The 22,079-nt window shown below is 35.1% G+C and overlaps 1 protein-coding gene across 3 annotated transcripts; it reads left to right on the top strand.

The window, feature by feature from the left end:
* The first annotated feature begins 5,429 nt into the window (after positions 1–5,429).
* On the top strand, positions 5,430–21,797 carry Eaat2 (Excitatory amino acid transporter 2). 3 transcript variants are annotated; one of them, XM_073082821.1, is made up of 10 exons: positions 5,430–5,444; positions 14,789–14,944; positions 15,275–15,611; positions 17,255–17,392; positions 17,651–17,859; positions 18,205–18,376; positions 18,835–19,029; positions 19,500–19,634; positions 20,018–20,123; positions 20,459–21,797. In XM_073082821.1, exons 2-10 carry the CDS (start codon positions 14,806–14,808, stop codon positions 20,582–20,584), a joined length of 1,557 nt encoding a protein of 518 aa, XP_072938922.1. In that variant the 5' UTR covers positions 5,430–5,444; positions 14,789–14,805; the 3' UTR covers positions 20,585–21,797. The 3 variants fall into 3 exon arrangements, with proteins under 3 accessions (XP_072938922.1, XP_072938921.1, XP_072938919.1); XM_073082820.1 differs by lacking the exon at positions 5,430–5,444 and adding an exon at positions 6,562–6,912; XM_073082818.1 differs by lacking the exon at positions 5,430–5,444 and having other exon boundaries at positions 14,340–14,944.
* The last annotated feature ends 282 nt before the right edge of the window (positions 21,798–22,079 follow it).

Genomic DNA, 22,079 nt, shown 5'->3' on the forward strand with positions numbered 1-22,079 from the left:
ATCGGAAAGTAACTCTGTCTGTCTGTCTGCCGGTCTGGTTGTCTCTTCTTCACGCCCAAACCACTGAATCGATTTTAATGAAATTTTGTACAAAGATAGTCTGAAACCCGAGAAAGGACATAGGATAGTTTTTATCCCGGAAATCCCAGGATCTACTAGGGATGGCGATCTAAGATCGATTAATCGGAGAATCGATCTTTTGGACCCAAAAAATCGATTATTTTAATCGATATTATTGAAAAGGATTGAATCGTAAACTATGCATTTGATCAAGTGATGATCTTTAGCAAAGTTGAAGGTACGAATTTTCAGTTTTATGTATGTTAGTATGTTATATTATTTTCTTTTAAACGCGGGCGAAGCCGCGGGTAAAATCTAGTGATAATATAAAAATACAAGATAAATGTATTAGAATTTACGAAAGAACTAAAAACAAGTCGTCTAAAATGAAAGTAATTATAATAATTGTATTTTTTACAAATTTGGAATGTTATTATAGTTATTTGTATTGTAGGTAGGTATTTCTCAGTTATAGCGTCGTGTTCCTTTGCATAGCAAAAACACTGTTGAGCAGTTCTGATACTTTGATTATTGTTATTATAAAATACTAACTGACCCGGCAACCATATAAATAAAAAAAATGTTAAGGATGAACAAGCCTTATCACTTAGGAGTCTAAAAAATAGACAGTAGCCGATTCTCAGACCTACTGAATATGCATATAAATTTGGTGAAAATCGCTAAAGCCGTTTCGGAGGAGTACGGTAACTAACATTGTGACACGAGAATTGTGTATATATAAAATTAAACAAACCCACCTGTTGTCGTAATTTTTAACAGAAGCGAGCATTTTGTACGCATAAATAAGGTAATACTTGTATTACTAACGCTATGGTTAACAATTATTAAATTAGTTCCCATTATTTATACTACAATTGCTTTTAATGGTAATAATACCTTCCGGTAATGATGAAGCTAATTTGAAATTCCATGAACATACAAAAACAGGGAAACCCAAGACAAACATTCAAAATAAATTTTAGCAGATGGAATAAGGAAGGGATCTTTTAGTGGGAAGGAAACATTGTGAATACATAGGTACTCGTACCTAAAAGTTCTTGGAAATAGTCTGCCAACGTTCTTGGCTAACGTGGTGAACGCCGCGTTTGTGGTCAACCTCAGATAGATATCTAACCTTATCTGTGTTTTTTTTATAGTAAAGGAGTGGCAGACGAGCATGCACTCCATTTCACGGAAAGTGGCTACTGCCGCCCATGGGCACCTGTAGCCAGCCTTAGATAGGATTAAATTCCTAAGATTACAGGTATCCATGAGCGGCAGTGGCCCACCATCAGGTGAACTGCATGCTCGTCTGCTACTTAGATTAATTATTAACAGGCGATAGTGTTAGACAGAATGCAGTAGTGATGCCGAGTCACGTTTCACACATGAGTCATGTCCGTCGGAAACTATCTACTCTACAGGAAATTGAACATGATAAAAACAATTATTCGTGCATATAATAATATATATATTGCACTTTTATAATAAGAGTATCTTATGCTGTATTTGTATGTGATATAAGTAGGTCATTTATGGGTATAGTACAGGGGTTCCCAATCTTTTGTAACCCGCGGCGCAGTTACAAGTTTAATATTCTTTCACGGCGCCCTGTGCCCTGTCCTAGCTAACTATTTGAAGAAGACAGTCGAAAGAAATAGGTAACTACAATAATAGTAGTTACCTTAGGTTGATCGAAACGAAATTTAAAACACCACAATATGCAATTGTACAATACGTTATTATAAAATAATTTAAACGAAAAACAACAAGAAAGACTTGAGGATAACAAAAATAAAATACGATATTTATTCAGTCTAATCAATGTGAAGGGTGAGCTTAGTTATCGCCGTGCAGTTTTTCAAAACGGGGAATATGACTTGACACTGCTACTCTAATTTCTTGCTCCACATTGATCCGATATTTGTTCATTCTTTTTTTTTATAATATAAGAGTAGCAGACGAGCATGCAGTCCACCTGATGCTAAGTGGCTACTGCCGCCCATGGACATCTGTAATAAACCCCAGATAGGATTAGATATTCCTACCTGAGGTCGGCCACAGATGCGCCGCTACCCCTGAGGACTAAGCTGGAATGCCTCGGAAAAGTCTTTCTCCCTTACCACACCCTTCAAACCGGAACACAGCAGCACCTAACACTGATGTTATAACAGAAATAGGTGTGGCGGTGGTGCCGCCGGAGTCGAACCACAAAGGGTTCTACCGCCTTCAGCTTATCACAGCTACACCTGAAAACCCAGCTTCACATAGATATGATGTTGCAAACGGAATGAAATTTTTTAATGCTTTGGATGTTAAATTTGGATATTCATTTTGAATCGATGACCAAAACGCCAATATTTGTGGTGTCCAATGATTAGAGGATCGACTCACGGCGCCCCTATTTACTTTCTACGGCGCACCAGGGCGCCGCGGCGCACACTTTGGGAACCCCTGGTATAGTAGGTATAGTCCGCGTAAAACTGCTAGTCCGCTCTGAATATAGAAATGAATCACGTCGCCATAGCAATTGTATGTACGTCTGCTCGCAACAACTTCATAGCGGACTAGCAGTTTAGCGCAGACTATACCAAGGGTTAAAAGTTAAAAGCAGGGCCCTATTCTAATAAGCCTCTAAATAATTCGATTTTAGTGTTCCCTTAATGGTAAAAACGATCCTTATTACTAAGCGTCTGTCTGTCTGACTGACGGTCCATCACAGGTCCACATCTCTTGAACCTTATAAGATAGGCAGTAGACAAAATAAAATATCACAGAATATTACGTGGTATTACCAAGGCCGCATTAACAGAAAATATTAAAAAAAGGGTTCTCCGAAGAAACATGTATTTTTCGTTTTCCTTCAACAAGTTTAACAGTTACCCAATTGTAACAACCGAAGCGGCTTAAAGTGCTCTCTGAAGCCACTAGCGGTCACCCATCCGACTCTCGACCGGAAGACGTTAACGTACCTTTTGAATCGGATATAATTTAGGTACCTATACATATTAACCATAGTTTTATATGCTTTTACATAAATAAACCGCGGGGTTATTTTTAGGGCATATATCCCAACGGCTTATTTACGAGTAGGCCTAATACGGTTGATAGAGATGAATCTTTAGCTCTACAACAAACGATTCCATTTCATCATCATCTTACTCCTGACGTAAGAAAATTGGGTTGAAAATATTGCCCTTGTCCTTCATAAAAAGGGTTCAGACATAGGTACTTCAAAATGTAGTCTATTTGTATATGTCGTTGTAACATGAGAAATCGTGCTAATATGATTTATCAAAACGAGCCTGTACCTGTAGTATGAGTTTTTACGTTTTTACAAAAATGACTTTTTTTAAATTTGTTTACGTATTTGACCATACATTTCCAATCAGCGCCCCTAGCAACCTATATCAGAACTGATTGGAAATGTATGGGAAATACGTAAACAAATACAAAAACAGTCATTCTTGTAAAAAAGTAAAAACTCATACCAAGGGTAGGTACTTACGTCACAAATAATTTGCCTATTAGGTACAAGTCGAACTCGCACATTGCGGGTCTTGTGTCACAAAATTTTCATCCTTTTTTATTTTAGCAGTTATAGAACTAGAAGCATTTTGAAAATTTAAACTGTGTTGTCGACGGACAGGAAGCGGAGGCTTGGTAATAGAGTTCTCTAAAATATAATAGAGTAAAGGAGCGGTAATAGAGTACGGAACTCTAAGAATTATAACTTGTCCCTCTTAACTCCCTTCCCAAAGATAAGTCGTAGATCATAGTCTATATTTTCTTATAACGTTATAGCAAGAATTAGTTAATTCGGATAAACTTCCAGAACTCAGAGATGGGAATCAAACGTCGGAGTGATACATAGACAGGCAGAATTCAAACCACTAAGCTGCCACTCATTAATGGCTCATTTTTTAATTATTAGAGATATTTTTATATTCCTCATAATAAGTGCGGTGGTGACACCATGGAACCATGAGTTTCTAACGCCTTTATATAGGTATACTTACATTTTTTTTATATACTTACCTACCACATTACTTTGTTTATTTCACCATCATACACGTGTGAAATAACCGACAAACAGGATACAATGCAACCGATCTACATACACGAGAGTAATCAGTTGAAGGGGACTTTGTTGGGTTATTCTTTTTTATGACTGAAATAGCAAATGAAAATGCAGTTCACTAGTTGTAAGTCACTGCCCATGGACATCTGTGACTATCTCCATATCTAAATATATATAACTCAAAGGTGACTGACTGACATAGTGATCTATCAACGCACAGCCCAAACCACTGGACGGATCGGGCTGAAATTTGGCATGCAGGTAGATATTATAACGTAGGCATCCGCTAAGAAAGGATTTTGATCAATTCTACCCCCAAGGGGATAAAATAGGGGATGAAAATATTATTTCGTGACGCGAGCGAAGCCGCGGGCAAAAGCTCGTTGATAAATAAAACTATTTATTCCCCAAACTTACCACTTATATTCCCGTTAAAAATACAACTTAAACGTCAAGGTCAAGACTCGTTTTTTACTTTATAAAAATAACACATGAAAATTGAATAGTTTTCAACAATATATAAACTTAAGTTTCATATAAAATAGGTAAGAAAAACGTACCGTTTTATTTCACACACCTCTACTCTAGTAAATTCGGTGCCCAACTGTAATTTTATTGTTATGATAACAAAAACTTATTGGTCTTATTTCCCGCCAAACATCTTGTCATTTTTTTTTTCTTTATAATATTTACTCATGTTAAACGTTTGTCAAAGTTAATCTATTTATACAGCATTGAAAATTGTAATTTTGTTAATTAATTATGAGATACAAAAATGATTACATTAATTGTTTATCTCAATTAACCGCATACAACTATACAACACGTGTAGAAAACACCAATAGGTTTCCAATTTTACAATAAAAAGCGGCTAATTGCGAAATTTGAATTATTTAAAGTCACGAAAGCAACATCCAAATTCTATTTATATAATTTTTTTTTATTCTATTTTTACATTATTTTTTTGATAATTATACGTAGTTTTATACCAGTATTTAACTATACTTAAATATATTGAATTCCACAACAAAAATCAATTCGTCACGCGCAGCACATACCATAAAAAATCTTTGAATATTCCAATTAATTTTAAAGCGCGCAGCTTAAAAATTTAGAATAATCCCATTGATGGTTGACCCTCCTACATTCATTGTCACTTAAGAGAATTTTTAGTTTATAAACAACTCATATTGTGTGTTAAGTGGTATTTGTCCTTTGAACCAAGACCGCGTTGACGAAAAGACGGTAAAAATGCACTCTTCTTAAAAGTACGGAATAAAACTGTGCGACACTTTTAAAAGAGGTGAGTAAAATATTTTATTTTGACGTTTCTATGTATTTTTTGTTTCTTATTCTTAGTATTAATTTTCATAAGCTTATTTTTATATACTTAATATTTAACGTGATATTTTTTATTTTGTGATAAATTTAGTTTTTTTTTGTCTTGAAATATTATTAAAAAAAGTCGTTTTGAGTCGGGTTTGATTTAAAAAAAGTAATAAAGTGGATTTAATAATTTTAAAGTGAATATTACGTAAGTGAATATTTTGTGTGTAGGTACAAGTGATTCCGTACAAATATTATTATAAGTCACACTATCTTTAATACATCGTCTGATTGAATCTACCTCCCACCAATAAATAAATTATCTCTTTGCACTTTCGTAAAATGTAATTTGTTATAATATAATTATGGTGTCATCTAACAACCTTTGCAATCGATGATTAAATTTAAATTTATTTCTAAAAAATAAACAGTATAATTGTTTTATTTTGTTCAATTTTTGGTAAATTTATTCTTTATATATAATCCGACCGAAGTACTCATTAAAATATTATTATCTTAATACTTTGGTCTTTACGATACTAACGCCATCTGTTACACCAGTACGTAACTTCTATATCCGTAAGATTACTAAACTTTGTTTTAGTTTATGAAATTATTGATAGATGGCGGGCATCGGGCAACAGTTGATAAAAATTATAAATATGTCACTTGGATATTTCTACTTCGTTTATTAATTATTATATTTATTTGATAGATGGCGGAAGTTGTGTAAAAGTTGACGTAAATTTCAAGTAAGCAAGTTCATGTCCACCACTTTACTACCTATGAAATACTTGTATTATTATTTCCTCTAAAAGGACAAAATAATAATAAAAACCATATTTTTATTATTATTTTTAAATAGCAACACTGTTTCTTTTACTTTACTGTTTCCGAAAAGTTTGTACGTTAGAAAGAAGTTTTATCTATAGGTACGTATTAACTGCGATGTTACTGTAAAATACATAGGTACCCGACAATTTCTTTCTTAAGCTATATCTGTCTTAAACACGTTTTAAATTTTTATGAAGTTTTAAATTATTAATAGGTGTTGTTTAGTGTGTGTGGGTGTATCCTTCGATGTGTTTATTTTCTCCATGGGAGGTAGTCGTACATTTCCCAACTCTAATGAGTAACCGATATTAATTGATACAGTACAATAAAACCATGATGAGTAGAGAAGCTGTAATGAAAATAACCTTGATTTAGATGCAATCTTGTGCAGTTGCCAAATGCATACGAGTGACAGCGCTCTACTGATAGATTTAAAAAAGAAACTCATTTTTTACGCGTAAAATAATTCCTTTTTTGAACATAGAATGACGCGGGTACATAAATGTGTGGATTAGAAATAAATATTGCCGTATTCCTAAACGTTTGTAGTTTTAGTTGTGACTAGTTTTCTGTGGAGTAAAAAGAAGTTTCCAAAATTAAGCAAATAAAGGGTAAGTTTATTATTGTTCATTATTATTTGAAAGTTAGTAAAACGAATAGGGTTTTACCTGGAAGGTCTATTTCTGGAAGGTGGATTTCTAACGTGTCAGATTTTTCATTTCGGTGGGAGTGTGAATGACGGCTGACTTACTCATGAGGCGACTAACTCCTCGGGAGTTACAACGGTTCTGTACTTGACTTCTAACAAGACCCCTGTTGTATTTGGTGTTAATTAGAGATCTCCATAGCTTCATTAGTTGGTCTCCACGCCCGTTTGTTACTTCAATATCAAAAATACGTTGTACACTGTTTAAGTAAGTAGCAAACTATAAGTTTGTCTAATGGTAAACGGCCACTGCCGAGATTAGTAAGTACCTACATCTAAAGTCGGCAGGTGTCCTGCTATTCCTGAAGACTAAGCTGGAATGACTCGAGTATGTGCCATATCATGAGAACAAAGCGCTTATAACTATAAGTACCTATTGATGGGATGGCAGAACCGCCTCAGTCAAACGAAGGGTTCCTTTAACACCCTTCAATTTTCAATATAAATAATAAAATAAAAGTTTCTGTTAGTTATGTATTATGTAGAAATCACGTGAAAGTATGCTATACTTATGACAAAAAAATATTTTTTACTTATTAATTTTCCTAATCTTATCGGTACTCCGAAAAGACTGAACTTATTTTTTAAATTTTACGTTCACTTGCAAATAATTAGTTATTAGTGTATGTTAGTTATTATTATGTTATGAACTTATTTTTAGAAAACATTTCAATGAAATATCCCGAGTGTTTTTAACACGCGTCGCAAACACACGACGCTGCCGTGCTCTGGGGGGTTACTACCATCTCTTAAAACAATATTATTATAATCATACATTGAAATTACGTACCACGATCTTCTTAAAAGAGGTCGTGGTACGAAACAAAATAATGTTGATGCAATATTGAAACAAAACTATCCCGAACTATGATGGTTTTTAAAAGATGGTGGTAGGCCCCCTGCCTTTTTCGGAAAGGACAGCGGTTTGTGTGGTCTCATATCGCTGTAATCACCAGGGGATGTGAGAGGAGGGTAAATTGCTCCCCCAGGGCAGAGCCCGATAGAAGGGCATCGCGTTAGGAGGACTCCGTTTGTGTTCCGTTGGAGATCCCGGAGTTCTCCACCAAACGCTGAGGACGGCCACCGGGGGGGTTTTAGTGCGGTAAAAATCCCACATAACCCGGCGTCACTCCCATGGCGTCGGGTACCTTTTGAAGGTTTCCCCCTCGTCAAAGGCCCCCTGCCTTTATAAAATGTCATTCAGTAGCAGTCTTCTTTCAAAAAATTATATAAAAAATATATTTTCTTAAAATTACTTGAAGTGTACATAAAGTATGAATGTTGGTTATATGTTACGTTGCATTTTTAAGCCCAGTGAAACCGGGAGGGAGAACGAAAACCTTTTTAACCGCTGCATACAAAATTATGAAAAGATCCGTGCCCAGCAGTGGGATATAAATAAAACTTGCTAGGTGATATGGTATCATAATCCTGGATGGAGATGTCCGGATGAATTCAAAATATTAACTCATAATTTAGGTATGAATCTACCTTCCGTTGTTCATCATGCTACAATTATGTCGGAGGATTCATGTAAAATTTTCTATAATTAAATTAAAGATACATTAGGTGATCTGGTGGACGCATGGTCGTTTGCAACTTCTAATGAATAATAAATATATTAAAGTATATAGGTACCTATAGAGCGCGTCACAACTCCATTTGACGAGCAGTATTAAATACAGTTGCGTTTTTGTTTGAAGGGTGTTGTAAGGGGGAGATGCTTTTACGAGACTTGAAATTAGCCCTCATGGTATTATATTTGTAACCGATCTCAAGTTACTCGGACGTCAATCTAAGTTAGATTATACATGTATAACGTATACTTATGGCCGAGAGTGGCCACTTACCAATATCTTTTACTACTTGTGTGTCGTTTATTTAAAAAAACGAACGCATATTTTTGGATATTATTTCAAAATCTCAAAAAAGATCGTTATGCCATGATGTTGCCAAAGCAGACATTTAAAAACAAATTAATTAATTATTAAGTTTGATTTTCAAATTATAAGCAATATTAGGAAAATGCAGTAATTTTGAACTCTCAAACAGAATAAATATATTTCTAAGATTATGTATGATATAATCTGTGTCCATGATAAATTTTAAATTAATCAACTGCCATCTTAGTATTTATGTAAGTTATTATAAATTATATATATGCGATGATCGAGATGACAGATAGTATTAATGATTTACGTTATACATTCTTTAAATAATTACATATATATAGAATGTGTATCGTTATTAGTACTAGCCAAACTCGATAGATGCAGACATCTAGGTACAGATACCTATGTGGCGACCTCCCGCTACTCGACTCGGTATGTATCTAGACGCAAGGCTGTGCGTCACTGGCTGATGAGATCCGTGACATAGGGATGGCGATCTGAGATCGATTAATCGAAGAATCGATGTTTTGATCGATGAGGGAGATTTCCCGCCGGGCTAGGAGATTATGCCCGGGGAGCGGCCGTGCTCTGACAGTCTCAGTTCGGAGCTGTTTAGAAGATGTTTAGAAAACTTCCGCGTAATTCAACAGCGCCATCTCTTTGACGAATAGCGGGAAGTCGCTACAGATCTTTCGACCCAGAAAGTCGAAATTCAATTTTTTCGCAGTTGATTGAGCATTAAAAATTACATTTTTTGCTGAGGAATACGTATTTTAGTGGTAGTTTTGACCTGACCTTTTTTTTCGCTATCTCGCCGGTCTTGCCTCTGAAAAGATCGAAGATCGATTTTTGAACAATCGATTTTTTTGTGATCGATTTATCACACTTCGATTCGTATTCGAGAATCGATCTTTTTCGGAAATAATCGCCATCCATACCGTGATAAATCCATTGCATGGGGCCCCTAACGAATACGTACTTAAGTGATTGTTTGGTCCTGGCCACCTTTTGGTGAATAAAAAGTCATGCACGTAGCTATTAACATTTCAAAAGAATTTATTTAGCGCTTATTTATACAAATTTCACTGAATTGTATGGTCATTGAGCTCACAGCCTCTCGTACCGGGGGCCCCATATCTACGTTATATTAATTTTAAAGTGAATTGAAAATAGCCTCTTATATATAAAGTGAGCAAGTGAAGCGTATCGATCACGAAGTGTGCGATTCGAATCCCAGGTACGGTACAGAATCAATACTGTGATATGAAATGTTATGTACTTATTTTAAATTAAGTATCACTTGCTTAGACGGCGACAGAAAACATCACCAATTCAAATGATATTTTTTTCAAAGTAGATTTTTTATATAACTCCTTTAACGGCAATATCTATCGCTACTACGGTAGGTGTTTCGTTATGGAGAAGCTGGGTACGGGTCTCCTTTCAAAGTAAGGTTAGGCCGTAGCCAAATGCGAGTTGCTAGATTGCACAAAGCCTTTTACTTTTTTACAGAATTCTTAAGTTTTCAGGTACAAAGTTTTCTTTCAATTAAACTCAATAAAAACATTAATCCAAACTCAGATTTGCGATCGGATTTGAACCTTGGACCGGCTCTAATAAAAGCGGTCGATCCTACCACTATACTATAACTGCTCTATACATACATGCTCCATACTGATACACATATTTTAAATATTACGATCACGGGACACACAATGGTTGAATAGGAAATATATCGGTGCCAAGTTCAAGTTATTTTTGACATGAAGAAGTTCTGAATAAATTTTCTCTGTTTAGATAGCTCGTTAACATGTGTGTTTCAAACATGTGTTTCAACCTGTCATGTCACAGATGTCATGTCAGAAATGTACAGAAATGTCTGTATAGCTTTAAAATGTCGGGTGTGGTTATTTATATACTTCATAGATATACGAGTACTTCCGGGCTGAGTTCTCTCAAATTTATTTTTTTAATCTCATTGTCGTTTTGTAACAGATGAGACTGATGTGAGGCCTGAAGTATACTTTACCCTGCTCCAATACAAGGTGGAGACATTTATATAGGATGTAAAAAAATCTAATGAGTATATACCAAAAGATTATATATAGGGCTGCGAAATGGACATAGTTATATTTTTCGTACGAAAGCTTTTAGCCCACTTCAAACGTATAGTCCAACAAACTTTCCTGTGTGTGACGGTTTTCGAAAAGAGTCATTTGTTCCCCTCTTCATGTTCGGTTATTGCAACTATTGTAAATGTCTCTGATTGACAGTAGGTTTATATGAATGGCCAATCCTTTTTTTTTTATAATATGGGTGCCTAACACTGCTGTTATGAGGAAGAAATATGTGTGGCGGTGGTGCCGCTGGAGTCGAACCACGAAGGGTTCTACCACCTTCTAAAACCTGATAGTAAGTGAATATGGTAAAAGTCTGTAGTTCGAATCCGACGGTTTCTTTTGTGTTATAACTGCAGTGTTATGTATTGCACTACTCTGATTTGAAAAGTGTGGTAAGACAATCTTATTCGAGGAATTCGCAACTTAGTCCTCAGGTGTACCGGCGCATTTGTGGCCTCAGGTAGGAATCTCATCTTATCTGGGATTGATTGCTGACGTCCATGGACGGTAATAGACACTTACCATCAGGTGAACTGCATGCGCGTCCGCTACTTATTATATAAGTAACTATTATATAAAAGGGCACATTTCTATTACATAAAGGGTTCAGTCTTACAGAACTCAAAACCTTGTATTATTTATATAGTGCTATTAAATAACAAAACCTTCTGGAATACCTAAGCTAATTAATATCTAAAGGAAAGCCGTATTACGTTAGTTACGTCACAAGTACGTGGTTCATGTAGGTGTATAACATTACACTAGCGCAGGCCTGCGACATTGTCTGCTAAGGCTAACCTGTAACTCTTTGGAAAAGATATTCTATAAATTTACTGTAGTAATAGACCGGGCGTGCGGGAGAAAGTGTTATCCACGACTTATTACCAATTGGTAAAAAGTTGTTATAAAATAGGTATATGTGAAACGTGAATTACTCATAAATGTATTAGTTTGACTGCTGGGCACAAGTCTCATTTCCTTTGAATATGAGGGGTTTAGACCATGATCCACCGCGCTGGCCAAGTTCAAATTGGAGTCTTCCAATTTAGTATGTCTGTCTATACTTACGAGTATGTATGTGAAATCTTTGTATTGTGTACAACTGATCAACTCTGAATTTTTGCTTCGTACTGAAATAGCAAATAACTGTAATGAACATTTGTAACTATTTTCTTGGCTCTTTGCCTGTAAGTAAAAATATCATTGTTATTTTTCTTTTATCGTTGTGTTTTTTTTGTTTTAAATGACAAACATTCCATGACTTCTTTTAGACTTCAAATTATTTTGTAGTAACGCGTCGGAACAGAAATTTGTTTATATTACGAGTCAGTCGTTATTGTGGCATTTATTTGCGTACTTAAATCTGTCTTTTTAACACGCTTTTATTAGCTTGGGTTGTATGTATGTATGTATGTATGTATGTATGTATGTATGTAACGGAACCTTTGAGCTCAATTTTCACCCGTTTCTAGCTTGATTTGAAACTTTGAAATTTAAAACTTTGCATACCTATCAAGGACCGATGGATTTGATAACAGTTTAACATAACATATCAGTTTACCCATTACTCTTTTTCGCTTTTTCTTATTATTTTAATAACTATAAATCTTAAGTATTATAATTTTATTTTGCGGCGAGTCATTATGATTGATTTATTTTCTGGTATTTTAGTCGATTAGAAATAAAATCATGTTTTTAATTTTTTTAAGTATTATTTATTTAATTAATTTAATATAAATTTACATAACATATATTTTTATCTCCAACTGCTATTAACGTAGAGAAATAAAATGTGGGAAATAGTATTACACCCAAAAATATTTTTTAATATGAGTTCCATACTATAATTACTAGCATGATGCTCGAACAAACAGATGTACAACTTTACAATATAGAGAGATACATAACACACCACGGTAAAACAATAGGTATGGACAAAATACGTTTTTTCTTAGCTTTAATCCTACTTATGTGCATATCACCATAGTAAATACTATCTTACGTATATATTAAGTACCTATTAAGTAATCTTGAGTGGCGGGTATGAGTATGTACATTATTATTATATAAATGTATACCTATGTACTTGCCCTATACATTTATATAATAATAATGTTAACATTGAATTTTAAGATTAATTCTGTTATAATGACGAACTATGTGGAACAGTAGTCCACTAACTTATATATAGTTTCTGCTTCGACTCCAAAATTAAATAAATAATTTTTATTCTAGTCCGTATTCTAGTGCTAGTTTACTTTTTACGAGTGTCTAAACGAACTATGTATCTATGAACCCTCAAAACAGCAATAACTGCAACAACGTACGAGTATCTATAATCCTTACTAATATTATAAATCCGAAAGTAACTCTGTCGGTCTGTCTGTCTGTCTGTCTGGTTGTCTTTTCTTCACGCCCATACCACTGAACCGTCTTTAATGAAATTTTGTACAAAGATAGTCTGAGACCCGAGAAAGGACATAGGATAGTTTTTATCCCGAAAATCCCACGGGAACTAGGATTGGCGATCTAAAATCGATTAATCGGAGAATCGATGTTTTAGACCCAAAACATCGATTATTTTATTCGATATTAGTAAGGATTTAATCGTAAACTATGCATTTGATCAAGTGATGATCTTTAGTAAAGTTGAAGGTACGAATTTTGATTTTTATGTATGTTAGTATGTTATGTTATTTTCTTTTAAACGCGGGCGAAGCCGCGGGCAAAAACTAGTATTAAATAATTCGTGAATGTTAGTGATCTCGTATCATCAGGTGCATATAACCCACCTCATGATTTGCTATTTAAATTTATTTCAAAAATAAGCTTAAAATAGACAAACAAAGGTCCAATAATTTTCTCTCGCTAACTACATTGGAATAAGCACTATTATCTAGAAAGCGTTCTATCTAGCAATGGTCTAGTGAGAAAAATCAACACAAAGGAAACTTTAAAAATAGTCCCGACATACATTTAAAACTTTATATGTATCCAAACCTACGCTCAACTGCGCATGTCACGATCAATTTAGGTCCTCTCTTTAACCGAAGCGATTACATGCCAGATAATTGCATAAGAAAATTAAAATAGCACAATTCCTTCACTAAAGACGTAATACCCACAATTTAATAATATACCGATAGCTATTTAATGCAACTAAGTAAATATAGGGGAATCGATGTATGCGCGCGCAAGTCTCTACATGGCTTCCTCCCGCTACCAGAAAACACCATACTCTCAACCCCTTTTACATTGCAACAAACATTGCTGCGATAACAGCTCCAAAAGCTACGGTAGATAGACGAAAAATTGCAATGGATGCAAAACTAGTAGTAATGGAAGTGGGGCATTCGATTTCGATGAAAGCTTTGTATAAAGTCGTGCTAATATAGGAGTTACAGGTTAGTCACGCATTGTGCATCGTTTGGACGACACTGCACTGAATGGCGGAGACAGTGCATATTTCAATGAATTCAATTCAGAAAAAGCAACGGAATATACGCCCGGGGAACATAGGTTTAGAAATAATGAAAAGATAATTCCCGATCAACAAACACAAAATTAATTTCATGAACAGCTGACAAACGTGAAAATGAAATCATAATAAAACCAAAGAATTGTATAAACGACTTTATTTAAATCTTCCATACCGAAATTTATTAGAAAATTTGATAAGGAGGAGAGGAAAGACCAAACATCCAGATCAGAAGATCTGGGTTGACGAGTTCCACTTCACCTGTAATGGAGAAAGGTGAACGCTTTTCAGAGTACTTGTTCGCGAAGATGGGCCCAGGGGACAGGGGCCCGAAGACCACTGAAGACCGGTCGGCTCCAGTCGAGCCCACTGGCGTCAAGAAATGGCTTATAGACAACACGTTGCTGGTGGTCACCCTGGGCGGTGTTTTAATAGGAATAGCTGTAGGTAAGCTAACAAATACTTTTCCTCTTTCGTATGAATAGTATCGTTAGTTTATTTATTTTGTTTAATATAAAAGTGTCATGCATTTAAGTCATCATCTTCATTTTATCAGATTCACGTGTGACTTTAATTGAACATGTTATGCTTTCAAAATGTCTTTGTTATCTCATGTAACATTAGGGTACAACGCTGTTAGACTGCATACTTGTAAGTGCTTGTAACTGCAATTAAATATAGGCTTAACATTTAATTTAGCACCTAAATTTTAACAAAAAATTGTCTGCTTATCACCAATTTTTATTTTCAAAATCATAATTTCCTCTTCGTCCCCAGGTTTCGGCTTGCGTCCCTACCACCTAGGACCGGACGCGTTGATGATAATATCGTACCCCGGCGAGCTCTTCATGAGGGTGTTGAAACTGATGATCCTTCCTCTCATCATCGCGAGTCTTATAGCTGGCTCCGCGAGTTTAAACGCCAAGATGAGTGGGAAAATAGCTGTGCGGACGTTGTTGTATTTCGTTTTAACGTCAATGTTTAACGCATTCCTTGGAATTGTGCTCGCGATGCTAATACACCCAGGACAGCCGGATTTGAGGGACGATCACATTGGATTGATACAGAATAAGCGGGATCACAGCATATTGGATAGTTTACTTGATATTGGCCGGTGAGTTATTTTTTTTACCAAACTTTTGCAATGGTTAAAAATCAGAGTGAAGATTAATAAATGCACTTGTTAATTTTCATCGTAAATGTATGCATTTACTTAGCTTGAAGGGCGCCGTTGGCAAGAGACAGATTAAACTTTTTACCTTAGAATTTACGTGACTATAAGTTAATCATCTGTAAGATTTTTTTTTCAATCTCATGACTAAGGTCTGATTACGGGCAGTTTCTCTTTACACAGAGTTAAAATGATGCTATGAGCTAATGATACTATAGAAATGGCACCATAACATTTGCATTGACATATTTAAGTAGGGTTAACATTACGCGCCCTTCAAAGCTATTTATAATCTTGAAACCTCAAAATAGCGCAAAGAAAGTGTTTTCAATGGCAGTAATGGCGTATGCAAAATTGTTGTGCTCTTAGCATTGTTCTCGTGTTTCGAGTAGATCTTTTTACGCCGGAGTATAATGCTACGTTTAAGTGTATTGAAAATAACCTACATTTCTCATAGCGCTTTCGTGTTGAGTATCATCTAGGTTAGGTAATAATGTATGTGGATAAAGCAGCAACTGAAGTGACGATTCATATTGCCTAGGGATAATAAAGGGATTTATATTTATGAAGGACGCGTACGAGATACGAGTTATGAACATTAATTATCAGATCAACTCCTGCCCAGTTTAACGCTTCATATCCTATTATTACTTTTTGTTTAGCAAATCCTTCACACCAAAACACTAAGTGCAGAAAGGTGTAAGTCTCGGTGTCGCCACATCTAATATAGAGTTTTACTTCTTGTATTCGAATTCGAATTATTTCGAATGTTAACTCTTATTGACAGAATACTTATAGGCAGAAAAAAAAAGTTAACATCGCTATAATTGTTTATCAATTCGTTAGGGAATAGAAACAAAAGACGATTTGATATAAATCTTTACTGGTATAGGTCAATCGATACTATCGTACACTATCATTACCATTAATAAATGTCTCTATTGTGATGTTTATAGTCTGGTTCCCTCGTTGACTGAGAGGTTAATTGATCAACAACTTCTGAATAACTTTTCCTTTGTTGACGAGTTCATTAATTATTGTCTAGTTCTGATTATTTTTATTAGAAATCAATTTAAAATATAAATTGTTTGAAAGTAATAAGATCTAATAAACCCTGGATAAGTGATAAACATACATAATAATTACTATGTGGTTCTGACTTTTTTTTGCATAGAAATTGCCTGGAACAGAACAGAGAATTTTCAAAATTTTCAAGTAAGATTTGGTTTCTTAACTTTTTGTCTCTATTATTAGGACTTTCAATTTTCAACTCATATCCCTTTAAGTGAGACATTCAATCAAGTTTAGACATGAATACAATATTTTCATTTGAATTCCTTTGTTCTTCAGTACCCCCTAAGGTTAACTCTTAAGATCCGCCGTTAGTAACACAACTGCCATTTCAAACCTGTCTATTTGGAAAACACTTTTTTGTGTGTGGCTCCACCATGAAAGTTATAATACTTTTAGGCTGTACACCCAAGATTTGGGTATTCGCGCCGCTACTAAATAATAACTTGAAATACATGGAAACATTACGATTACAGTAATGTTAAATGTTATGTTATGTTAAATTTTATTTACAGAAATATTTTCCCGGACAATATAGTACAAGCCGCATTCCAACAAGCACACACCGTGTACGCGGAAGCCCCATCGATGTTCTTGAAAAATGCTACTGAAAATGACACTGTGCCCACGCTAGTTCGAGTTATCAGTTATAGGTACGTTGAATGTACATTTATGTGAACCAATTTCTACAGTTACAATCAATTGTTTTTGCATTATGATAATTTTATTCTCTCCACGAGTTTGATCATGGTAGCATTTGATAAAACAAAATTACCTATGTCAATTTTTCTTGTTTTAATATCAATTAGATTAAAATGGAATGGATTAGAAATTAGAAAGAATTCATCTCACATTATCACTCTATTAAAAATTGATCTCCGAAATTATACTTCACATCAAACTTTCTTCAGAGCCGGAACCAACACTCTTGGTTTAGTCTTCTTCTGTCTAATCTTCGGAAGTCTCTTGGGTACCCTCGGACCCAAAGGGCAGGTGGTGGTCGACTTCTTCCAAGCCATCTTCGAGGTGATAATGAAGATGGTCACTGGTGTGATGTGGTTCACACCCGTTGGAGTCAGCAGTGTGATCGCTGGGAAGATACTCGGAGTCAGCAATGTTGGTAAGATTATCATTACTTCTACTTGTTCATCGAATTCACATTAATTATGATTCAATACGATCATTATAAGGATAAGAACTTTTCTTGAATTTAAAGTTTCCTCTTAAATGCAATGAAGTGCTAGAATTTTTTTCATCATACCTATTCTTATAAGTTTTCCTTATAAATCGTGGTGGTACGTAAACTAAAAATATTAAAGATTCATTCATTTTACTATTACTAATGCTAAGTATTATCCAATATTGTGAGTAGCGTGTAACATTAACCACATAGCGACGATCAATGTAATAAAATAACTACTTTTTTATACCATATCCAATCCAAATTTATTTTAACTAATTTCAGCGCAAGTAATGTCACAACTCGCGTGGTTCATCGCAACGGTCACCGTCGGCGTATTCCTGTACCAGCTCATCGTTATGCAGGCGATCTACTTCGTGTTCTTGCGGAAGAACCCCTACAAGTTCTACTGGGGCCTCTCGCAAGCGATGCTCACCGCGGCCGCCACCGCTTCCACGTAAGTTGATTTCGTAATTCTAGTACTACTTAGGGTTGTTGGTGTATCTTTATTGCTTTGTTCAATTTTTACACATTTATGTAAATCCGTTTCTCATGTTATAAGTGAGGTTTCCTGTATTTACTTTTTATATGTAAATTAAACTCATAATATAATTAATAATGTTTTTTACATAATTCTGAATATTCTCTATTTTTATTCGAAAACATGAAAACGGTTTTTTTTATTTGGACTAGATAGAGGCATTTATTAGGTTACGTTTTCATTTTATATAACACAACAATTTCAATGTTACTCGATGTAAAGTTAAAGTTACCTAAAACAGCTTAATGTGCTGCCTCGGCATAAATAAACCCCTCGGCATAAATTATGACAATAAATTTTCCCAATACTAACGATGAAGATGTTAGCTTGATGATTCATAAATGTCTGTCTAACTTTTAAACGTATCTTTCCAGTGCTGCTGCTCTCCCAGTGACCTTCCGTTCGATGGAGGGTCCTCTCCGGATCGACCCTCGTATCACTCGTTTCGTGTTACCGATTGGCTGCAACATCAACATGGACGGCACAGCACTCTTCCTGGCTGTGGCTAGCGTGTTCGTCTGCCAGATGAACAATATGCATCTGGGCTTCGCGCAACTGGCGACAATATTGTGAGTGTTTGTTTATCTTAGAAACATAAATAATAATAGAATAGCAAGAATGATATAACTAGCTCGTTCGCTTGCGGAACCACCATCAAAGCTCTCAGTGATCCCCAGCTATAGTTTAACTTGAAGGAGGCAGAATCACTTTTTAGGCGTTTAATAGTATGTTGGTCCTCAGAAGTAACTTTTTATTTTAGACCAATCTCATACAGGACTTATGTTTTCTATGAAACAAAAGCGACAACGGTCATTTGACGTTACATTTTTTAATCTTTTGTGCTGTTTAAAGTTAATTTACATGGTATTTACAGTAGATGGGGTGCTACAACACTAACACACATAATTATAACAGACGAACGAAAAAACCAATGTTTCGATTTTTGTGTGTCTTCGTGCCGTGTTGTACGTATGTATGTGTTTGGACTGTGTTGATCTTTTTTACAATTCCAACCTAACGAAGCGTACTATTGTTTCAGCCTAACGTCAACAGCGGCGTCGGTGTCGTCAGCATCAGTGCCGTCGGCGGCCATGGTGCTGCTGCTGGTGGTGCTCGCGGCGGTGGACGCGCCCGCGCACGACGTGTCGCTGCTGTTTGCGGTGGACTGGCTGGTGTTAGTACTTTGGATCTAGTCGTATGATCGAATGTATGGTCCAAGTTTCAAGTGGACTCAAGTGAATGTATCGAAAGTAAATGAAATAGAAATCCAGTTACATCGTTTACTGAAATTCCGTAGCCTGGAACCTAGTTTGACTAATTTTACAAAAAATGACCACTTTAGTTTTTTGTGAAGGAAAGGTCATGGAGACACTGCATACATGTCTGATAATTGCATAATATCTGATGGACTCACCAATTCATATTTTGTTATCATGATGATAACCTTACTCATAGAAATTCATGATCAAATAAAGGACCTTGTGAAATTGATGATAATCTTATTGGTATAATGAATGAGCTAATAATATAAGTATGGAATATTGGAAATTATTTCAGCGATCGGATACGAACAACCAACAACATGCTGGGAGACTGTTACGCGGCTGTTGTGGTTGAACATTTGTCGAAAAACGAACTGATGGCGTGCGACGCTGCCTCTATGGTAATTACCTTTACTATTTCATTACTGTCCTTCCATTACTTACAGTAAAAAATACGAATTTGACAGTAAAATATTCAATTGAATATACGCATTTGGCGCAGAGCTAGTTAATTCTATATTAAGTCGTGTCTTCATCAGGGTCATTGTTTGTGTAACTCATAGTACAACACAACAGTGAATTATGAATCAATCATCTTAACTACCTCGCTGATATTTCATTAGTTATTTTATTTATTTCATTTATTGTCTTCTTTATTTCTTTTAGTTTACATTTTTCCTTTTATTATTTCTGAGCTGTGACTCATAATTAATCCACTTACATCTCAAAATTTCAGGAGCCAGCTGTAGCGAACGGGTCATTACCAACACCGAACACAGAAATAGAGGAAGGCACAAGATCACCGAAGAAATCCTTAGTTTCAGACGACACCATCATCGATATGCATTTACCTAACTCATAGTTTTCATACATGTGTATTAGATTTAGAACCAAGCCAGTATTTTAGTGTAAGCTTTCGTTTTGTGATAACTGTTTACGCCTTATCAATAATTATTATATCCAATTTTAGTCCACCAAAGATCAAAATTTCACATTTTCTAGTATTGTCAAATGTCTATCTTTGGTAGGCAAAACATTGGATTGATTATTAATAACGGGCATTAGAGATTAGATGGCAACTCAGTCGTTCATGTTCACGTATTTAATTTTTTTTATAATGTCAGCCGAATTAACTTTGTATGAATTTTATATGGACATTGTTGTTAGTCCGTGAACTCCATTCCATCAGGAGAATTTTGATTTATTTTTAAAGGCCAATTTATGCAAAAGAAGGCGTGATATACCAAGTGTTCACTAAATATAATACCTACGTAATAATCAGATTCCGTGATAAAATACAATTGTTGGAGTGATAAAAATGATAATTTAATTGGTTGTGAAAAGTATAATGACGACAAAATATCAAGCGCGACGCGCCAAAGAATTGTAGTCTGTCGCGAAGGACATTTTTTGGACAAATATTTTATGCATAAATATCATTTTATTTTTAACCGACTTCCCAAGGGAAGAGAGGTTATCTATTCGTCGCGTATATTTTTTTATCTAAAGTGTCACTGCTGAACATGATTAAAATTGTGACTTTTATGATATTTGTTTGACAAAAAGGTCAACTTAAAGTGCTTAATAAAAAGATACAAGAAATAAATAATAACGTTTGCGCTATCATTTGTTTTAGACGCACCATAGTGCGTCCACCAAACAGAATTGCGGGGAGCACCCGCAATACTAAGGAGATTCTTTATGTAAAAATATTAGTTGACAATTATGCTATTTGAGTTGCCGCCTAATCTGAACAAGTTTAAAAGACAATGAAAAGAAAGCAATGTTGAAGTTAACAAGTTGGCCTTAATCTCGGTAAGTAGAAATTATACGTATGTTATGTCATTGTAATGGTGATGAGATTGTTATGGGTGTGAAATACTACTTGTGAGAAAAAGTGGTTAGATATAGGCAAAATGCGTACACGAATCTTCCATTAAATACAGAACTAAAAATAAAGAAGAAAGATGTTAGAAAGTTAAAGAGATATTGATGTAAGAGCATCAATAGAACAAGCAGTGCCAATTAGATATCCAATGTTAAAAAATACTTTTTTTAAGGAAAGTGACAAATAATTAGAAATTAAACGAACTTACCTAAGTGAAGTTCCATTTCAATTGTACGAACTGCATAGTCTCGAAATGATAATGTTGACATGTAGTACACCGCCAGTCGTCAGCCTTGTGTCACGTATATTCAGAGCTAAAAACCTCGAATTCAAATAATTTAAAACAATATCCAACCTACTTATGGCGCCCCCTACCGGTAAATGTCAGTAAGTTTAGAGATCCTGGGGTCAAGATGTAAGTTCATTAGCTCGATTATTTTACAACATAGATGATATTATGGGTAATACT

Source organism: Epargyreus clarus, unplaced genomic scaffold (assembly GCF_041222505.1).
Source record: "Epargyreus clarus isolate Ecla_fem2 unplaced genomic scaffold, WU_Ecla_fem_2.2 ptg000018l, whole genome shotgun sequence".
Taxonomy (NCBI): domain Eukaryota; kingdom Metazoa; phylum Arthropoda; class Insecta; order Lepidoptera; family Hesperiidae; genus Epargyreus; species Epargyreus clarus.

What these genes read in the sequence shown, in the direction of transcription:
- Eaat2 (XM_073082818.1), top strand. Translation starts at nt 14,764, where the DNA reads ATGGAGAAAGGTGAACGCTTTTCAGAGTACTTGTTCGCGAAGATGGGC. An exon ending in TTTAATAGGAATAGCTGTAG is followed by an intron (nt 14,945 to 15,274) that starts GTAAGCTAACAA and finishes CTTCGTCCCCAG; the next exon opens with GTTTCGGCTTGCGTCCCTAC. An exon ending in CGTGCGACGCTGCCTCTATG is followed by an intron (nt 20,124 to 20,458) that starts GTAATTACCTTT and finishes TCAAAATTTCAG; the next exon opens with GAGCCAGCTGTAGCGAACGG.